At 43.9% G+C, this 19,730-nt stretch overlaps 1 protein-coding gene across 1 annotated transcript in view; it reads right to left on the bottom strand.

The window, feature by feature from the left end:
* dnah1 (dynein, axonemal, heavy chain 1) overlaps positions 1 to 19,730 on the bottom strand; it is a 537,372-nt gene that overhangs the window by 477,998 nt on the left and 39,644 nt on the right. The window contains exons 3-5 of the mRNA XM_080184401.1: positions 10,316 to 10,497; positions 4,957 to 5,029; positions 4,165 to 4,339 (exon numbers count right to left, since the gene is read on the bottom strand). Of these exons, the coding sequence (XP_080040527.1) occupies positions 4,165 to 4,339; positions 4,957 to 5,029; positions 10,316 to 10,477 (410 nt within the window). The 5' untranslated portion in view covers positions 10,478 to 10,497. The remainder of the gene's footprint in view (positions 1 to 4,164; positions 4,340 to 4,956; positions 5,030 to 10,315; positions 10,498 to 19,730) is intronic.

The raw sequence follows: 19,730 nt of genomic DNA, 5'->3' as shown, positions 1-19,730 counted from the left end.
GGCTACCTTGCTAAATATATTTAAGTCACAGGTAGATAGGTTTTTGACAGACAAGGGTTATGGGGAGAAAGCGGGAAAGTGGAACTGATCCACTTCAGATCAGCCATGATGTTACTGAATGGCAGAGCAGGCTCGAAGGGCTACATGGCCTACTCCTGCTCCTATTTCTTATGTTCTTATGAATCGAAAACAATACTTGGATGACGATTTTTTCAAAGTTTTGTCATACTGTGTTGTATTACATGGTATCAATTTGTTAAAGACTGTCCTTAGTTCTGTAATAGGTGGTTGAATTGTGCATATTTGGCCTGTTGTACAACTCTGGTGCAGCTGCACTTGGAGTATTATGTACAGTTCTGGTTGCCAAGTTATAGGAAAGATGTGGAAGCGTTGGAAAGGGTGCAGAGGAGATTTACCAGGATGTTGCCTGGTATGGTGGGAAGGTCTTATGAGGAAAAGCTGAGGGACTTGAGGTTGTTTTCGTTAGACAGAAGAAGGTTAAGAGGTGACTTAATTGAGACATACAAGATGATCAGAGGATTAGATAGGATGGACAGTGAGATCCTTTTTCCTTGGATGGTGATGGCTAACACGAGGGCACATAGCTTTAAATTGAGGGGTGATAAATATAGGACAGATGTCAGAGGCAGGTTCTTTACTCAGAGAGTCGTAAGGGCGTGGAATGCCCTGCCTGCAGCAGGAGTGGACTCGCCAACTTCAAGGGCATTCAAATGGTCATTGGATAGGCATATGGATAATATTGGAATAGTTTAGGTTAGAAGGTCATTAGATTGGTTCCATTGATCAGCGTAACATCGAGGGCTGAAGGGCCTGTACTGCGCTGTAATGTTCTATGTTCTAAGCAGTGCTGAAGTGCACTGAGACAGGCAGCATCGAGTGCTCCTGCTCCCTCATCCACCATCCACCCCCACCCCCCCAAGCAGTGCTGAAGTGCACTGTGAGAGGCAGCCTCAAGGGCTCCCGCTTCCCCTCCACAGCACTTTGCTGTGCCATTGTTTTGCTGCGGGCTGTGGTCAGGGACTCTACTAAGTATTGGTGTTCCAGGATGGGGCAGGAGTGCACCATGTGCTGACTGAGGCCTAACCAGATGAAGCAGCTGATGCTCCAGGCCGGGGTGCAGAAGTTCAGACATGGAATCTGCTGTCATTGGGCACACACCTGGTGTTGCTTTGCAGTCTGTCCCTGCGCTGTGACATGAACCAGCAACAATGCCTGTAACAGATGCTGCAGTTGCACACATAGCAATGGCTCAAGGGTGCGCATTGCCCATGTCTGCACACTGACCTGCATAATCTGTGCTAGCAATTGTCATGACGGGAATCTCATACAACCCTAATCGGGCCACAAATGGTGCAATGGATTGTATGGGATTGCCAGCTCTCACAAGTGAGGATTCTAGCCCAAGTGAGGGATTGGGGTGGTGCTGGGCCTATGCAGCCAATCGTAATAATAATCCATCATTCTATGCTCTTTCCAAACCCTACTGTGCAGATGGATCTCGGTTTGCTTGATCTGGAGTTGGCCATGATGGTGACAGCAGGGGGCGGGGGAGGAGGAGGAGGCGGCATTGGGCATGGAGAGACCACCATAACAGCAGCCATCACCAGACCCTCAGGAAGTAGGGCAGGCGGCTGTCTCTGAGGGCCAGGAAGTCGATGAGCAGGCTCCCGAGAGGGTGCACGGAAGGCAGAGGATGCTGAGGCCAAGGAGGTACAGGCCCTGCAATTCCTTCAAGGCCCTTTCGGAGATGTGCCATCGCTGGCTGCACTTGTCCAAGACCACGGTACACCACATTTATGTGGCTTTCATGCCTGGCACCTTGGAGAAGCAGTGGCCACCCGTTCTCTGTGGACATGAAGGTGAAGGCAGCCCTCAATTTCTATGCCTTGTGGTCATTTCAGGCTCTCAGTGGAGACCTAGCTGGGATCTCCCAGGTCTCTGTGCACAAATGTGTGCAGCAGGTCACATGCCCTGTATGCCCAGGCTAGGCAGTTCATTAATTTCGATGCAGGAGGCCTAGGCTCTCAGCTTTGCATCCATTGCCAGGATCCCAAATGTGCAGGGTGCAGTGCCTTGCGGACTCCTCATGCAGGGCCGCAACAATTTTTAAAGGAGAAGAGATTCCACTCCCTCAGTAGTTGGTAAGTTGATGGAGAAGATTCTGAGGGACAGGATTTATGAACACATTTAGAGAAGTTTAGTATGCTCAAAAGTAGTCAGCACAGCTTTGTCAAAGGCAGATCGAGCCTTACAAGCTTGGTTGAGTTCTTTGAAAATGTGACTAAATACATTGATGAAGGAAGAGCGGTTGATGTGATTCATATGGACTTCAGCAAGGCGTTCGATAAGGTCACCCATGCAAGACTTCGTGAGAAAGTGAGAGGGCATGGATCCAAGGGGCTGTTGCCTTGTGGATCCAGAACTGGCTTGCCCGCAGAAGGCATAGAGTGGTTGTAGATGGGTCTTTTTCTGCATGGTGGTTGGTCACCATTGGAGTGCCCCAGGATCTGTTCTGGGACCCTTGCTGTTTATAATTTTCATAAATGACCTGGATGAGGAAGTGGAGGGATGAGTTGGTAAGTTTGCCAATGACACAAAGGTTGGTGGTGTTGTGGATAGTTTGGAGGGATGTCAGAAGTTGTAGCGTGACATAGATAGGATGCAAGGCTGGGCAGAGACGTGGCAGATGGACTTCAACCTGGATAAATGTGTAGTGGTCCATTTTGGCAGGTCAAATGAGATGTAGGAGTACAATAACAAGGGTAAGACTCTTAGCAATGTAGAGGATCAGAAGGACCTTGGGGTCCGGGTCCATTTGACTCTTAAATCGGTCTCGCAGGTAGAGGATGTGGTCAAGAAGGCGTATGGTGTACCGGCCTTCATCAATCGAGGGATTGAGTTTAGGAATGGGGAGATAATGTTGCAGCTTTATAAGACCCTAGTCAGACCTATCTTGGAATACTGTGCTCAGTTCTGGTCACCTCATTACAGGAAGGATGTGGAAGCTACTGAAAGGGTGCAGAGGAGATTTACAAGGATATTGCCTGGATTGGGTGGCATGCCTTATGAGGATAGGTTGAGGGAGCTTGGTCTTTTCTCCTCAGAGAGACAAAGGATGAGAGGTGACCTGATAGCAGTGTATAAGATGTTAAGAGATATAGATCGGGTGAATTCTCAGAGGCTTTTTCCAAGGGCTGGAATGGTTGCTACGAGAGGACACAGGTTTAAGGTGCTGGGGAGTAGGTACAGAGGAGATATCAGGGGTAAGTTTTTCACTCAGAGGGTGGTGGGTGAGTGGAATCGGCTGCCATCGGTGGTGGTGGAGGCAAGTTCAATAGGGTCTTTCAAGAGACTTTTGGATGAGTACGTGGGACTTAATAGAGTTGAGGGTTATAGGTAAGCCTAGTAGGTATGGATATCATCAGCGCAACTTGTGGGCCGAAGGGCCTGTTTGTGCTGTAGTTTTTCTATGTTCTATGTTCTATGATATCTGAGCTAACCAAACAAATCCACAAAGTTCAGACCTGCTCTTACCAGGTACAATCTGCACACTTCAGGTTTCACACCACTGGGCTACAAAAATTCCACTCCAGAGGAAGTAGCTGATGAATTAAATGGCCTGCTGCCTCTGTGAAACATGCTTGCACAAAACACAAATTTCCCCCATTCCTGCCCCTGCCAAAATAGGAAGTGCCAGGTTTGAGACAGGATTTGTGATTTTTGGACACTTCTGCCATTTTCACCACAAGAGAGGTGCTCTGTCATGGCGGAAATCCAGCCGATAATCTTTTGAGTCAGAGGCGAGGCTGCTAACAACTAAGTCATGGCTGACAGCATTAAAATTAATGGGCAAGAAATTAGATGTTGAGGAGAACACAAGCAGAAAAATCCCAGTTTATGTGTGTTCATTTAAGGGAGTACTTACATATTGTTCAATAATATTAACAGTCAGCCTATATTTACAGTAACTATGGAAAGAGTGCTATGTCACTGAATGTAACATAAATTTTGCGTCAGCTTACTTCTATCCCTACTTTTTATGAATGTTAAACATTTGTTGTGCCAATATGTTAAAAACTTTATCAACACCAGTGGTCTGCTGCTGCCTATCAAGGGTACACAATGATGATTGGAAAATGTTACCTTTCGATCTCAAGTTTACGAGGACGCTGTCCAGGAGGCACATGAAATGGAACTTGCACCTTTGGTTGAAAGGATTTCAGTGTAAAGTCTGTCCTTGTTTGCAGTTCTGTACTTGATCCATATATTTGTGACTCCAGCTGTGTTAAAAGGTCATCAGGCCCATCGAAAGCAGAGACTGAAATTAGGGTGCAATGTCATTAGGCATAAATAAAAAACTGCACGATCCTATCCAAAAGAGAACAGCATGGTTCCCATAGAGAAACTATACTGACAAATTTCTGAAAGTAAACAAACTCTCGCAATAAGGCAAAAACAGAAAATGCTCTACTCTTATAAAACCTGAAACATACATACATTTCCCTTTTCACATGCATTTCCAGCATTTTCTGTCTGTGTCTCATTTACCCGACTTGTACTGAGTAGCATCGAGTACTTCCCTCAACCCTTGTTGCAAACCGAAAGAGGTAGAGCAGAGAAGCCAAGTCCATGCATTAAAGCAAGAAACAAATGGGAATAAACAAAGTGGTCCAAATGCAGCAGGTGAAAAATAGTTGTGGGAAGTTTGCAGAACAGTTTTATGTATGGAAACTGAACTATAACCAGTGAATGAAAAATGCCTTATTAAAAAATGGATATCCAAGCATTTGTTCAACCATTACATTCAATGCCTTGCCTACAGTATTGGGAACAGATATTGACTTTATTCAATTGTGTAAAATGGGTTCTAGTGAATCTGCTTTATATCTTTCCTGATTTTTATTACCATTTAAGTCAATATCAATAAGTACTTACCTTCTGGAGTGAAGTATTGCTGGCCTGACTGATTTAGATAGTGCCTTACTACCTCAGGACCTTCCTGAACATTCTAAAAAAAATAAATTAGCATGCTATTAGACCTTAACTCTTTCAGAAACAGTTATTAAGAACTGTCTAAAATAGGAAAGTGATAGCTGGCATCTGTGAAGAGAGAAACAAAATAAGCACTGTTTTAAAGTCTGTATATGTTGTCCAGCTGCAGTATCTTCAGAAAGAAACACTGTAAATCGTTATTTGGGAGAATAAGTATAAATTTGCTTTGTCCAGGAGCACAAAATAATCCATAGCAAACTGGCAATTCGTTTACACTTGCCTCATTTTTAGTTTGTTTAATTTGACACTACATTTCCAAATTCTCAACTGATTAAATCCCAGATCGACTGGCTGCAATGCATATCATATACAGGTCATAATTCCAAATTTTATAGATGACACAAAACTTAAGGAAAAGCTAGTAACAGACTTCGGGAGAACATGGACAAAATGGCGAGAAACCAGACACATGGCAAATTAATTCTAACATCTAGAAATGTGATATATTTGAATGAGAAGAATGAGGAGATGGAAGATAAACAAAATATTACAATTTTAGAAGAGGTTCAAGAACAGGGAACTTTGAGACTGCATGGACACACGAGTCTTTGAAGATCAAAGGGTATGGGTAAGTTGAGAAGGTTGCTGAAAAGGCAAACAGGATGTTTGTTTTTATTGAAATAAGCACAAAACATCAAATCTATAAAGATTTGCTAAATCTTCATAAAACACTGGTTAGGCACCAGCTGGAGCACGGTAGCTAATTTTGGCCAGTAAACTTCAGGAAAGATAGCAAGATAGTTGAGAAGATGCAGAGAAAGTTTACTAGAATGGCACTAGGATGGAAAGATTTCAGTTAGATGGAGAAACAAATTAGATAAGCTGGTCTACTCTCCATTGAGCAGGGAAATTAAGGGGAGGTTTAATAAAGATGTTTAAAATCATGAAGAGTTTTGATAGAGTAATTAGGAAGAAACAGTTTTCAGTGGCAGAAGAGTTGGTAACCAGAGGGCACTGATTTAAGGTAACTGGCAAAATAACATGGAGAACATTTTTTATGCAGTGAGTTACGATGAACTGGAATGCCCTGCCTGAAAAGAAAATCTGGAAGTTGATTCAATAACAACTTTCAAAAGGGAATTGAATAAATACTTGAAGTGGAAACATCTGCATGACTCTGGGGGAAAAAAAGACAGCAGAATGGGAATGATTGGCCAGCTCTTTCAAAGAGCTAGTGCAGAAACTCTGGGCTGAATATTTTCCTTCTATGCTGTGTCATTCTATTTTTGCATGATTCTATAAAAGGTATATGTTTGAATCATGAAATCTAAATGTATAAGTAACAGGCAAATGCACATCAAATGCTTTTCCATCATGTAGTGTGTAGTGTTATTGCATAGGAACTTAGGGACAAAGGTAGGCCAGTCTGCACATCAAACCTATTCTGCAATTTAATGAGATCATGGCTGATCTGTAGTCTAACTCCATATACCTGCCTTGGTTCAAATCCCTTAATAGCTTTGCTTGACAAAAATTTATCTATCTGAGATTTAAAGATAGCAACTGATCTAGCATCAACTGCCATTGTGGAAGAGAGTTCCAAACTTCTATCATCCTTTGTTGTAGAAGTGCTTCCTAACATCCTTCCTGAACTGTCTGGCCCTAATTTTTAGATTATGTCCCCTAGATCTGGAATCTTCAAGCAGTGAAAATTGTTTATTTTTATCTACCCTGTCTTTTCCTGTTAGTATTTTGAAGACATCAATCAGATCACTCCGTGACCTAAGAAATTCAAGAGAAAAACAGGTCTAATTTGTTTCAACTCTCCTCATAATTAAACCCCTGAAATTCAGGTATCATTCATGTAAACCTACTCTCCACTCCCTCTAATGGCAATACATTCTTCCTAAGGTGTGGTGCCCTGATCTGTTCACAGTACTCCAACTGGTGTCTAACCAGGGTTTTGTATAGCTGCAGCATAACTTCTGCATCCTTATATCCAATCCTCTAGACATAAAGGCCAACATTCCATTAGCCTTCTTGATTATCTTCTGCACCTGATTGTGGCATTTTAAAGATCTATGTACCTGAACCCAAGTGTTTTTGGCGTTACTGTTTTCAACTTCATAACATCTAGAAAATGGTTTGGTCTATTCTTTTATTGTCTAAAATGAATAACCTCACATTTGCTTAGATTGAATCCATCTGCCACAGTGTTGCCCTTCCACCAAGTCTATCACTATTCCTTTGTAATTTTATGCTATCATTTACAATATCCACAATGCTGCCTAACTTTGTGTCATGATGTGGGTATGCCGGCGTTGGACTGGCGTAAACACAGTAAAAAGTCTGACAACACCAGGTTTTAGTCCAACCGATTTATTTGATAATAGACTCACAAGCTTTCAGGTTAGTCCCTTCGTCAGGTGAATGGAGAGTTCTGGCCTCAGACAGAGCATATAAAGCACAGACAGTTTAGAGATTACTGATTAGAATGCGAATCCTTACACCTAACCTGCTGTTCAAGGCCTGAAGTGGCTGACAATGTGAGTGGAAGGAGCACTGATCACAGGTTACAGAGATGTGTATTGTCTCCAGACAGTACAGTAAGTGAGGGTTTGCAAACCCAGCCAAGTCACGGGCGTTACAGATAGTGCAACATGAACCCAAGATCCCTGTTGAGACCGTTCTCATGTGTGCGGAACTTGGCTATCAGTCTCTGTTCAGCGACTCTGCGCTGTCGTGTGTCGTGAAGGCATCCTGAAACCCATTGTACAAAGAACCCCCAGCTTTTGTCGCGACACTATGGACTTCTACTGAAACTCAGCACACATGGAGCAGTTGAACCAGGGACACTCCTCGTCACAATGGATGTCTCGGCGCTCTACACCAACATCCCCCACAACAATGACATTGCTGCGACTGCCTCAGTACTCAATGCTGACAACTGCCAGTTTCCAGATGCAATTTTACAACTCATCCACTTTATCCTGGACCACAATGTCTTCACTTTCAACAACCAGTTTTTCATCCAGACACACGGAACAGCCATGGGGACCAAATTTGCACCTCAATATGCCAACATCTTCATGCACAGGTTCGAACAAGACTTCTTCACTGCACAGAATCTTCAACCAATGCTATACACTAGACACATCGATGACATTTTCTTCCTTTGGCCTCATGGTGAACAATCACTGAAACAACTATATGATGATATCAACAAATTCCACCCCACCATCAGACCCACCATGGACTATTCCCCAGAATCAGTTGCATTCTTGGACACACGCATCTCCATTAAGGACGGTCACCTCAGCACCTCACTGTACCGCAAGCCCACAGACAAACTCACAATGCTCCACATGTTAAAGAAGCCATTCCCTATGGACAAGCCCTCCGTATACACAGGATTTGCTCAGAGGAGGAGGATCGTGACAGACACCTCCAGACCCTGAAAGATGCCCTCATAAGAACAGGATATGGTGCTCGACTCATAGATCGACAGTTCCGATGCGCCACAGCGAAAAACCGCACCGATCTCCTCAGAAGACAAACACGGGACACAGAGGACAGAGTACCCTTCGTCGTCCAGTACTACGACATCTTCTCCGGAGTCTTCAACATATCATTGATGAAGACGAACATCTCGCCAGGGCTATCCCCACACCCCCAATTCTTGCCTTCAGACAACCACAAAACCTCAAACAGACCATTGTTCACAGCAAACTACCCAGCCTTCAGGAGAACAGTGACCACAATACCACACAACCCTGCCACAGCAACCTCTGCAAGACATGCCGGATCATCCACATGGATACCATCATCACACGTGAGAATACCATCCACCAAGTACATGGTAAATACTCTTGCAATTCGGCCAACATTGTCTACCTGATACGTTGCAAGAAAGGGTGTCCCGAAGCATGGTACATTGGGGAGACCATGCAGACGCTACGACAACGGATGAATGAACATCGCTCGACAATCACCAGGCAAGACTGTTCCCTTCCTGTTGGTGAACACTTCAGTGGTCACGGGCATTCAGCCTCTGACCTTCGGGTAAACATTCTCCAAGGCGGCCTTCACAACACACGACAGTGCAGAGTCGCTGAACAGAAACTGATAGCCAAGTTCCGCACACATGAGGATGGTCTCAACAGGGATCTTGGGTTCATGTCGCACTATCTGTAACGCCCGTGACTTGGCTGGGTTTGCAAACCCTCACTTACTGTACTGTCTGGAGACAATACACATCTCTGTAACCTGTGATCAGTGCTCCTTCCACTCACATTGTCAGCCACTTCAGGTCTTGAACAGCAGGTTAGGTGTAAGGATTCGCATTCTAATCAGTAATCTCTAAACTGTCTGTGCTTTATATGCTCTGTCTGAGGCCAGAACTCTCCATTCACCTGACGAAGGGACTAACCCGAAAGCTTGTGAGTCTATTATCAAATAAATCGGTTGGACTAAAACCTGGTGTTGTCAGACTTTTTACTAACTTTGTGTCACCAGCATGATGCCATAGAATAGCAAGACATGAATTTCCATTTGCAGTTAAGGTGAAGGAAAGAAAACAATCTAGATTTTCCTGCAGATCAATCATAAAAAATAGCGAGGAGCAGCCACCAAGTAATGTTCATGCAATTCCTAGCAGATGGGATGCAAGTGCTGCTTTGCATCAGCGTTTAGAAACCTGCCTGCAATTGATGTGTGCCCCATTAAACTATATAAAGGGAATGACCGGGGAGAAAATTAGTGTTCTATGCTCTCATCATGATTTCCCTGCTATCTGGTTGCCTGCTCCAATCTGGCATCTGCCTTCACTCTTCCCTCTTCCCTATAAATGATAGCTTCAAACAACTTTTAATAGTTTACCTATCTCATAAAGACTGTGGCAGAGATCTTGTTGGTGATGGGATGGAAGGGGAGGGGGTAATTGATAGGGAGAGGAAGTGCAATGAATCTGTAAATCATTGTCTGATTTATGGAGTATTACCTATTTTTGCTACAATCATAGATTTTGAGCTTGATCTGAAACTTATCCTATGGGAGAATCAAACCAACTCAGCACACTTTAAGATTTTTGACATAGGCTTGCCTTGTCTGGTGCAGGATTGAGATATTTACATTGCAAGTGTGCATTACTATGAACAAAATCTAGCAAAACACCAGTATTTCAGGGAATTATTCTTCAATGTATGTACTGCACAGGAGAGAATAAATTGTGTTTATTAATGGGATTTCCTTGATGCACTGTATAGAACTCAACAGCATTGAGATGATTTTGACATTTACTTACCCCCAGAATAGTTGATGCTCCTGCAGGAAGGACCTCTGAATAATAACCCCTTGGTTTAATACTAGGGTATTTTACCACCATTTCCTCAGGACTATGTAAACTGGGTTTGGATGCTTTCAATTTCTTTTTTGGAGGTGTTTTTGTCTGACTGCTCGTTTCCATCTTCTATCATAAGTTAGAAGCTGAAACAAAGCACAGTTACACATTGTAACAGCTGTACAAATGGTTCATAATAGTTAAGGATGTTCACTAGAATAAAGTGGTGAAATTATATGGAGTTTTGTAAAATAGGTATTTCCACCTATTTACACCTGGTTTAGACGGCATCTAAACCTAAGATAATCGTCAACAGGACAGGTTAAGAGATTGGTTTTTTTATCTATGTCAGTGCACTATTAGACCATGGAAGTGCTATCACAATTAGTGATGGAGGCAAATCCATTGTAGCTTTTAAAGTTCTTGAGAAACTGGAATTATCTGCAGTGTGTCTTTTATTAAAACTTGGCCACTGCATTTGCAGTTTTCGTAAACTGATAAAGTTTAAAGATTTTACCTAATAGTAACAAGTATGCTTACATCAACACTGCAATGAAATTACTGTGAAAATCCCCTAGTTGCCACACTCCAGCGCCTGTTTGGGTACACTGAGGGAGAATTTAGCATGGCCAATCCATCTGACCAGCAAATTTTTTGGATTGTGGGAGGAAACCAGAACATCCGGGAGGAAATCCACGCAAACACATGGAGAACGTGCAAACTCCACACAGACAGTGACACAAGCTGGAATAGAACCCGGGTCTTGGTGCTGTGAGGCAGCAATGCTAACCATTGTGCCACCATGCCGCCCTTAAGGTAAGCAAATGTCATGACAAACCACATGATTCTAATTTAGTTGAACTTTACAAAGGGACATTGTGAAGGTACCTGTTGAAAGATTGTGAAAATGGAGGGAACCGAGGAACAAAGAACAAAGAACAGTACAGCACAGGAAATAGGCCCTTTGGCCTGTGCCGCTCATTGGTCCAACTAGACCATTCATTTGTATCCCTCCATTCCCAGTCTGCTCATGTGACTATCCAGGTAAGTCTTAAACAATCCCAGTGTGTCCGCATCCACCACCCTACTTGGCAGTGCATTCCAGGCCCCCACCGCCCTCTGTGTAAAAAACGTCCCTCTGATATCTGAGTTATACCTCGCCCCTCTCACCTTAAGCCTGTGACCCCTCGTGATCATCACCTCCGACCTGGGAAAAAGCTTCCCACTGTTCACCCTATCTATACCTTTCATAATTTTGTACACCTCTATTAGGTCTCCCTTCATTCTCCATCTTTCCAGGGAGAACAACCCCAGTTTACCCAATCTCTCCTCATAGCTAAGACCCTCCATACCAGGCAACATCCTAGTAAACCTCCTCTGCACTCTCTCCAAAGCCTCCACGTCTTTCTGGTCGTGTGGCGACCAGAACTGGACGCGGTACTCCAAATGTGGCCTAACCAACATTCTGTACAGCTGCAACATCAGACTCCAGTTTTTATACTCTATACCCCATCCTATAAAGGCAAGCATGCCATATGCCTTCTTCACCACCTTCTCCACCTGTGCTGCCACCTTCAAGGATTTGTGGACTTGCACACCTAGGTCCCTCTGTGTTTCTATACTTTTGATGGTTCTGCCATTTATTGTACAACTCCCCCCTACATTAGTTCTTCCAAAATGCATCATTTCACATTTATCTGGATTAAATTCCATCTGCCATTTCTCTGCCCAATTTTCCAGCCTATCTACATCCTGCTGTATTGTCCGTCAATGTTCATCGCTATCAACAAGTCCAGCCATCTTCGTGTCATCCGCAAACTTACTGATCACACCAGTTACACCTTCTTCCAAATCATTTATATATATCACAAATAGTAGAGGTCCCAGTACAGAGCCCTGCGGAACACCACTGGTCACAGACCTACAGCTGAAAAAGACCCTTCGACTGCTACCCTCTGTCTCCTGTGGCCAAGCCAGTTCTCTACCCATCTAGCCACCTCTCCTTGTATCCCATGAGCCTTAACCTTTTTCACCAACCTGCCATGTGGGACCTTGTCAAACGCCTTACTGAAATCCAAATAGATGACATCCATGGCCCTTCCTTCGTCAACCGTTTTTGTCACCTCCTCAAAAAACTCCACCAAATTTGTAAGGCACGACCTCCCTCTTTCAAAACCATGCTGTCTGATACTAATGAGATTGTTCTGTTCTAAATGCGCATACATCCTATCTCTAAGAATCCTCTCCAACAACTTCCCTACCACGGACGTCAAGCTCACCGGCCTATAATTACCCGGGTTTTCCCTGCTACCCTTCTTAAATAACAGTACCACATTCGTTATCCTCCAATCCTCTGGGACCTCACCTGTTCCAATGAAGAGACAAAGATTTCTGTCAGAGGCCCAGCAATTTCATCTCTTGTCTCCCTGAGCAGTCTAGGATAGATGCCATCAGGGGATTTGTCAGTTTTAATGTTCCCTAAAAAACCTAACACTTCCTCCCTTGTAATCGAGATTTTCTCTAATGGGTCAACACCTCCCTCTGAGACGCTCCCAGTCAACACGTCTCTCTCCTTTGTGAATACTGATGCAAAGCATTCATTTAGGATCTCCCCATTCCCTTGGATTCTAAACATAATTCCCCTCCTTTATCCCTGAGAGGTCCGATTTTTTCTCTGACAACTCTTTCGTTCCTAACATATGAATAAAATGTCTTAGGATTCTCCTTAATCCTGTCTGCCAAGAACATTTTGAGACTTCTTTTTGCCCTTCTAGCTCCCCGTTTGAATTCTTTCCTACTTTCTCTGTATTCCTCCAGAGCTCCATTTGTTTTCAGTTGCCTGGACCTAACGTACGCCTCTCTTTTCTTTTTGAACAGATCCTCAATTTCCCTGGTTATCCACAGCTCTGGAATCCTACCTTTCCTATCCTTCCTTTTTACAGGCACATGCCTGTCCTGCAGCCTCATCAACTGTTCCTGAAAAGACTCCCACATGCCAGACGTGGACTTATCCTCGAACAGCCTCTCCCAATCAATGGCCACCAATTCCTGCCTATATGCTATAGTTAGCCCTACCCCAATTTAGCACCCTACCCATAGGACAACACTCATCCTTGTCCATTACCATCCTAAAGTTAACAGAATTGTGGTCGCTATTTGCCACATGTTCCCCTACTGAAACTTGACGACCTGACTGGGCTCATTTCCCAGAACTAGGTCCAGTATAGCCCTCTGTCTAGTTGGGCTATCTACGTATTGTTCCAAAAAACCTTCCTATATGCATTTTACAAATTTCTCCCTGTCCAGACCCCCTGCCCTAAGCACTTTCCAGTCTATACCAGGGAAATTAAAGTCTCCCACTACAACAACCATATTTTTTCTGCATCTATCCAGAATCTCCTTACATATCCGTTCCTCCACTTCCCTTGGGCTGTTGGGTGGCCTGTAGTATACCCCCAGCATAGTGACTGCACCCACAGTGACTCATTACATGACCCCTCTAAATTGTCCACCCTCTGCACTGCTGTAATATGCTCCCTAACTAATATTGCTACTCCTCCGCCTCTTTTAGCCCCTCTTCTGTCTCACCTAAAACACTTATTACACCCTGGAATATTCAGCTGCCAGTCCTATCCTTCTTTTAATCAAGTCTCCGTCACCGCAACCACATCCAAATTCTGCGAAAGCAATTAGGCCCTAAGTTCATCTGTTTTACCCGTTACGCTCCTCGCATTGAAGCAGATGCACTCCAGACCTCCAGGCCCACTCAGGTCATCCTCCTCCAGAATGCTTTTCTTCTTAGCTAGCCTTGCCCTGGCTCCCAGCTCGTTCCCAGCCTCAGTGCTTACTGACCTACTGTTTTGATTCTCACCCCCCTGCCACATTAGTTTAAACCCTGCCAAAACACTCCAGCAAAACTCCCAGCCAGGATATTTCTGTACAGGTGCCACCCTCTCTTGAAGACTTCCCAATGATCTATGAAGTAATGAAAACAGACTTGTCCAATCAGGGGCCCTGGAGCACGTCATGTAGTCTTTGAAGACTCGATATGTGGCCCCCAGAGACACTGTATAAAATGCCACTCAGACCAGTCAGTGAAATTGAATGTTTTAGCAGGAGTTGCTCCTCCAATCACAGGTCGCACCACTCTAGCCGCTTCCCACAGCTCCCGCTGCTTTACCCTTAGCCCAGCTCCTGTCACTTTCTCAGCTTCCCGTTGCTTTTCCTTTTCTCCTGCCACTTTTCCTTAGCTCCTATTGCTTTCCTTCAGCTCCTGTTACTTTCCCTTGCCTCCCATCGCTTTCTCCTCTGCTCCTGTCACTTTCCCCTGCCTCACATTGCTTTCCCTCGGCCCCTGGCGCTTTCCCTTGGCTCAGCTCTTTAATTATTACTCAGTTTTTTTAAATTATCAATTTAGTATGTTTTTTTGCTCTGCAAGTTTTTTTTTCACGTCAGCTTTATTTTAAGATTTTCATTTACTATTATACCAAAATTTATCTTTCTCAAATTTGCTCATTGGTTCCTTGAATGAGAAAAAAATTCAAATATAGCCAAAAGCCTGAACTATATTAATGGATTTCCAAAGTGGCAGGACAGCACCATGGTTAATAGCTGTCTCTCTAGACTTATGCTACAATGAATAATAGTGGTATCTTTCCCTGTTGACGTGACAAAACAAACTGTCTCAGAGATCAAGAAGGCATGACTTGAAGTTGCTGAGGAGGTTATCTATGCTCCCGGTCAGTGTTGGAAGTGTTTTAATGACCTCTCTGGAGAAGAAAATGAGTATAATGAGTATAATGTGGCATTATACACACACTAGATTCTGGTGTGGGTATCACCCAAACCCTCACTGCACTCCCAAGCTTACTTAAGCACATTACTGCTCACACCATCTTAACTTGCAGGTGCATCCACTTCCTTCTGATTGCACACTTCATTACATTCCCATCTGACTATCCATCACAGACACCTTCATCTTAATGAAATGCCTTGCCCGTCCCTCTTGGTAACCTTCAAAAAGGCTGCTCATCCACCCATTTGACATATTCCATTACATCTACTAAATGGTTTCTTCTTTTTCACCTTGCAAAAAAAAGGTCTGAACTTAGGAGAGAAGCACAGAACTGGAGGTGGTCAGACTTTATTTGATCATGCTGGCTGCAGAGGAGCAAACACTTAAGATAAGACAAGTCTCAGTATGTCTGACTAAGGGGAGGGAACACAGTAAGAAGTCTCACAACATCAGGTTGAAGTCCAACCAGTTTATTTGATAGTAAACCCACAAGCTTTCGGAAACGCTGTTCCACACACCTGACGAAGGAACAGCGTTTCCGAAAGCTTGTGGGTTTACTATCAAATAAACTGGTTGGACTTTAACCTGGTGTTGTGAGACTTCTTACTGTGTTTACCCCAGTCCAACGCTAGCATCTCCATATAAAGGAGAGGGAGACATGGCTCCTCCCAACTACCTGGTAACAGAATTAAATATCACATCACCATGTGCCATACAATCTCATTTACGTTGACTTGACGTCAGCAACAAGCAAAATGTAACCATGTGCATAATGTTCACTTAAAAGAGTCTTACCATGACTGTTCCAATTAATGTCTTTAATCCTGCACAAGCCTATCATGTATTCTGCAGGAGACAGTGCAGCAGGAAGTCCATCACAGGATTCATGCAGACCATATAAACTTAGATACATATTTCGACAAGGCAGGTAAGTCAAATAGTTAGGTTTTAACCTGGTAGCTCACATAGCACAAATGAGCATGAACAGATGGTGCCAACAGAAACAGTAAAAGAGTCTGCTGCAAGCTCTACTCAGCTGGAAGCAGATGTTGAACATTGCATCATTAGCAATGAGGATAATTCTTGAGAAGCAGCAAAAAGAGCTCAGAGATACTGGCAGATTTTCAAGCCACACTATGCATGCCAGTCGAGGTTTTGGAGGAGTCCATTTCAGGCATGAATGCATTGATAATGCAGACTGTCACAATGATGACTGTCATTGGCAAATGCTTGCTGGCCCCTATCAATGGCTTAAATACTCTGAATTTTATCCTAATTAGAATTCATCAAACCCTAGCTTCAGTCCTTCAGCACCCCTCTTATGTGCAGCAAAGAGCTCACCAGCTCATTTCTAGCAATAAAATGTGGGTTGGCCAAGAGAGAAGATGGAGAAATAAGACATGAAATGAGCCCTGTCAGTACCTCACATACTGATTCATAATCCAATACCAGAGTCTTGCTCAGCAAAGCTCTGTAGGTAGAGCAGTCTTTGGCACCCCAAGCTGCAAAACCCAAATGACATTAGCCAAGGACATCTTAACAATCAAAGTAGAGATTTGAGCAGCCTACCCCTAACTCAGCTGAAGCCACAGGGTTTGCACTATATAATACATATTACTATATTACATACACATTGCTGCACTACATAAACATATAAAGCTGATCTTTCTCTACACTCTAGCTGTGATTGCAACACTGTACTCTCTCCTTCTCCTTTATGCACTCTATGTTTTGTCTGTATAGCACAAGAAACAATACTTTTCACAATACATGTGACAATAATAACTCAAATCAAACATGACAGAAGCAGAATAAGGATGCATAAAGATTTGTACTTCCAGTGGGTATGCACATGGGTATGTTGCAAAATATTATATTAAGTATTGCTGAAAAAAAGAGACAAGAAGGCACCAAATTAAAACCTTCAAAAGCACATCTCTTTTTTCAGGAATTCTTAAATTCCGTGCTACCCAAGCGACTAAATGTTATATTGCTAAATTTCTGCTAATTTTTAAGTCACATAAAAATTACTTGCTTGCACCACTTTCCCATGTTGTCCATTTTTGTTTGCTGCCTAGTAAATAGCCTTCTCGTTTGTGATGAATCGTAAAACAAGGCTTAAAGCCAAATAATAGGTTTCTGTGAAACAGATGCTTTGTTGATTGCAAGACTGTTCTGAATTCAAGAAGGTGCGGTGTTAGTTTTGTTCAGAATGTGGTTGCCAGGCAGATGCACTGGTGCAACCTAACTAAATATTTCAGTTACAAGGGCATACTGTGTACTGCTGCTCATACACTGGCCACATCACATTTCTCCTCCAGTTTCTTCTAATCCAAAAAGCTCTGCACCTTTTTCTTTCTGTAGCTTTAATCCTTACTACCGTACTATGTTGCACAGAGCACAGCACAGCACAATCATTCTTGAAACCTGATTGGTATTGATCTATCTGGGCATCGGATATGCATCTTTAGCATCCTGATAGCTTGCTGAATAACATTTCTTGGGTGGAATTCTCCCAGAAGAGTTCTAAGTATCAAATTTGCAGCAAAACTGGAGTAAATCACACTGGTTTTTTTCAGTGGGAATTCACACTAGAATCTCCCACACTTTGTACACTGCAGAGGCCACCTGTGATTATCATTAATTTTCAGGGGGCAGGACTCATTCACGCTGGAGAGGCTGAGATCAGCAGGCTGCGAACTGTCGACCTCCCTGTTTGCTGGCCAGCTCAATCACATGCTAGCCTAGGATCCCCGCAGTGCTGCCCCCCGCCGCTCCCAATACACCCGTGGCCCATTTGTGCACCCCCACCTCCACCGACAATTCCCAGGCTAGCCTCGACCCAACCCCTGTCCTGGACAGCCCCAACCTCTAGCACCATCTCCACCCTCTTCCCTCCAGCTGTGACGACTTCCTCCCCTCTGGCAGGTACCCCCAGCCCACCCCGATCTGCAGCCTATCCCCAAAACAGATTCACCACCCCCCCAAGCAGTCCCGACCCCTCTCATGCCCACCCCCAACCTGCCCCAATCGTTGGTCTCCCTCCTGCTCCCATCGATCTCCATGCAGAGTAAGAAGTTTCACAACACCCATACAGAGTGGCAGCAGGACCCCCCCCCCACCCCCACTGATTGCCCCTAAGCTTCATCCTTCACCAGCTCCCAACCCTATAGGGCCCACCCGCTTGGCACTGATGTCCAGTGGGGTGTGCCAAGCTGCCCCTGGGCATGGGCACTTTGACCGTTAGTGCCAGGGAGCACAGGCTGGCACTGCAGGGTGGCCATGCCAAGAGGGCACCACACACCCCCCCCCCCCCCAACCCCGTCACTGGATCCCCTGTGGGGCCCCAATTGCCATCCCTTCATTCCAGCAAGTGAAAGTGAGGAGTTAGTCTGAACCCCGCTGGAGTGAAATATTCCTGACGGGGTGGAAAATGCTCGTAGGCTTGGAGAATTCAGTCCCGGGCCCCCTAATCATGTTAAAATAACATTAAAATAAGATATAAAGTACTTACTCGGTGTTCCCGCCTGTTTCCAGTGCTAATCAGATGGCGCTGAAAATCCGGCGCTGGGCGACGCACACATGGCAAGAACGCATGTGTGAATCCCATGCATGCCCGGACACAACATTCTCCCACCTTGCTGCACTAGATTCGGGAGATTTGCCCACACCTCCGCTTGTTGCCACACAGCTTTGATCTTAGTAGTCGTGTGTATCATTGCTGGGTTCCTCATAGGTATCATCAAGTAAGTTCTGAGTGGATAACATCTGTCTCCAAGCAGCAAGCTGGTGAATCTGTTCTGAAGTGCTGAAAGATCAGGGAGGGAAGACTGATGCATGAAGACTGTAGTCTACCCACTTCCTAGGAATCTGGCACATGTTTGCTTGACCATACAGAATTTGAATATAGCTAAAGAGATTTGCTGCTGAAGCTTTTCATTAAGTATCAGAATAAGTGTAAGAATGTCAAATTTTAAACAATCACCACAATTTATACTACTGAAAGAAAAGATATTGATTGATTGGCAAGTCAGCTATAATTGGCAAAGGTATTGTCATGAAGAAAGTAAGGGAGGAGTGCTATAGGCTTCCCAAGTTCACAGGTAACTCAAAGCAAGATGTGAGCTTATGCATATTCCTTTTCTTTGTAAAGTATGGGTATTTGCTATGAATTTATGTTGCTTCTAGCAAGCATAAATGATTCATGGTACAAGCTAAATTGATTATCAAAATTGCTTGTTATTATAGCTATTAGCACACTCAGGATTATTGAGAAAGTTCTATCTAATTGCAGAATCACATCTTACAGAAGACATTTTGTTTTAATTTTGTAATTGTTGAGTTTGGCCTGTTGTCAGCATATTACAAACATAGAAACATGGAAACATTGAAAATAGAAGCAGAAGTAGGCCATTCAGCCCTTCAATCCTGCTCTGACATTCATTATCATTATGGCTGATCATCAAATTCAATATCCTGATCCCCCTTCCCCCCCCCACCCCCCGCAATATCCCTTGATCCCTTTAGTCCCAAGAAATATATCCAATTTCATCTTGAAATCACACAATGTTTTGTCATTGTGGT

This window comes from Carcharhinus amblyrhynchos, chromosome 3 (assembly GCF_965287045.1).
Source record: "Carcharhinus amblyrhynchos chromosome 3, sCarAmb.v2.hapA, whole genome shotgun sequence".
Lineage (NCBI taxonomy): Eukaryota > Metazoa > Chordata > Chondrichthyes > Carcharhiniformes > Carcharhinidae > Carcharhinus > Carcharhinus amblyrhynchos.
Note: the sequence above shows the minus strand (reverse complement) of the source record. Positions and strands in the feature narration are given on the sequence as shown.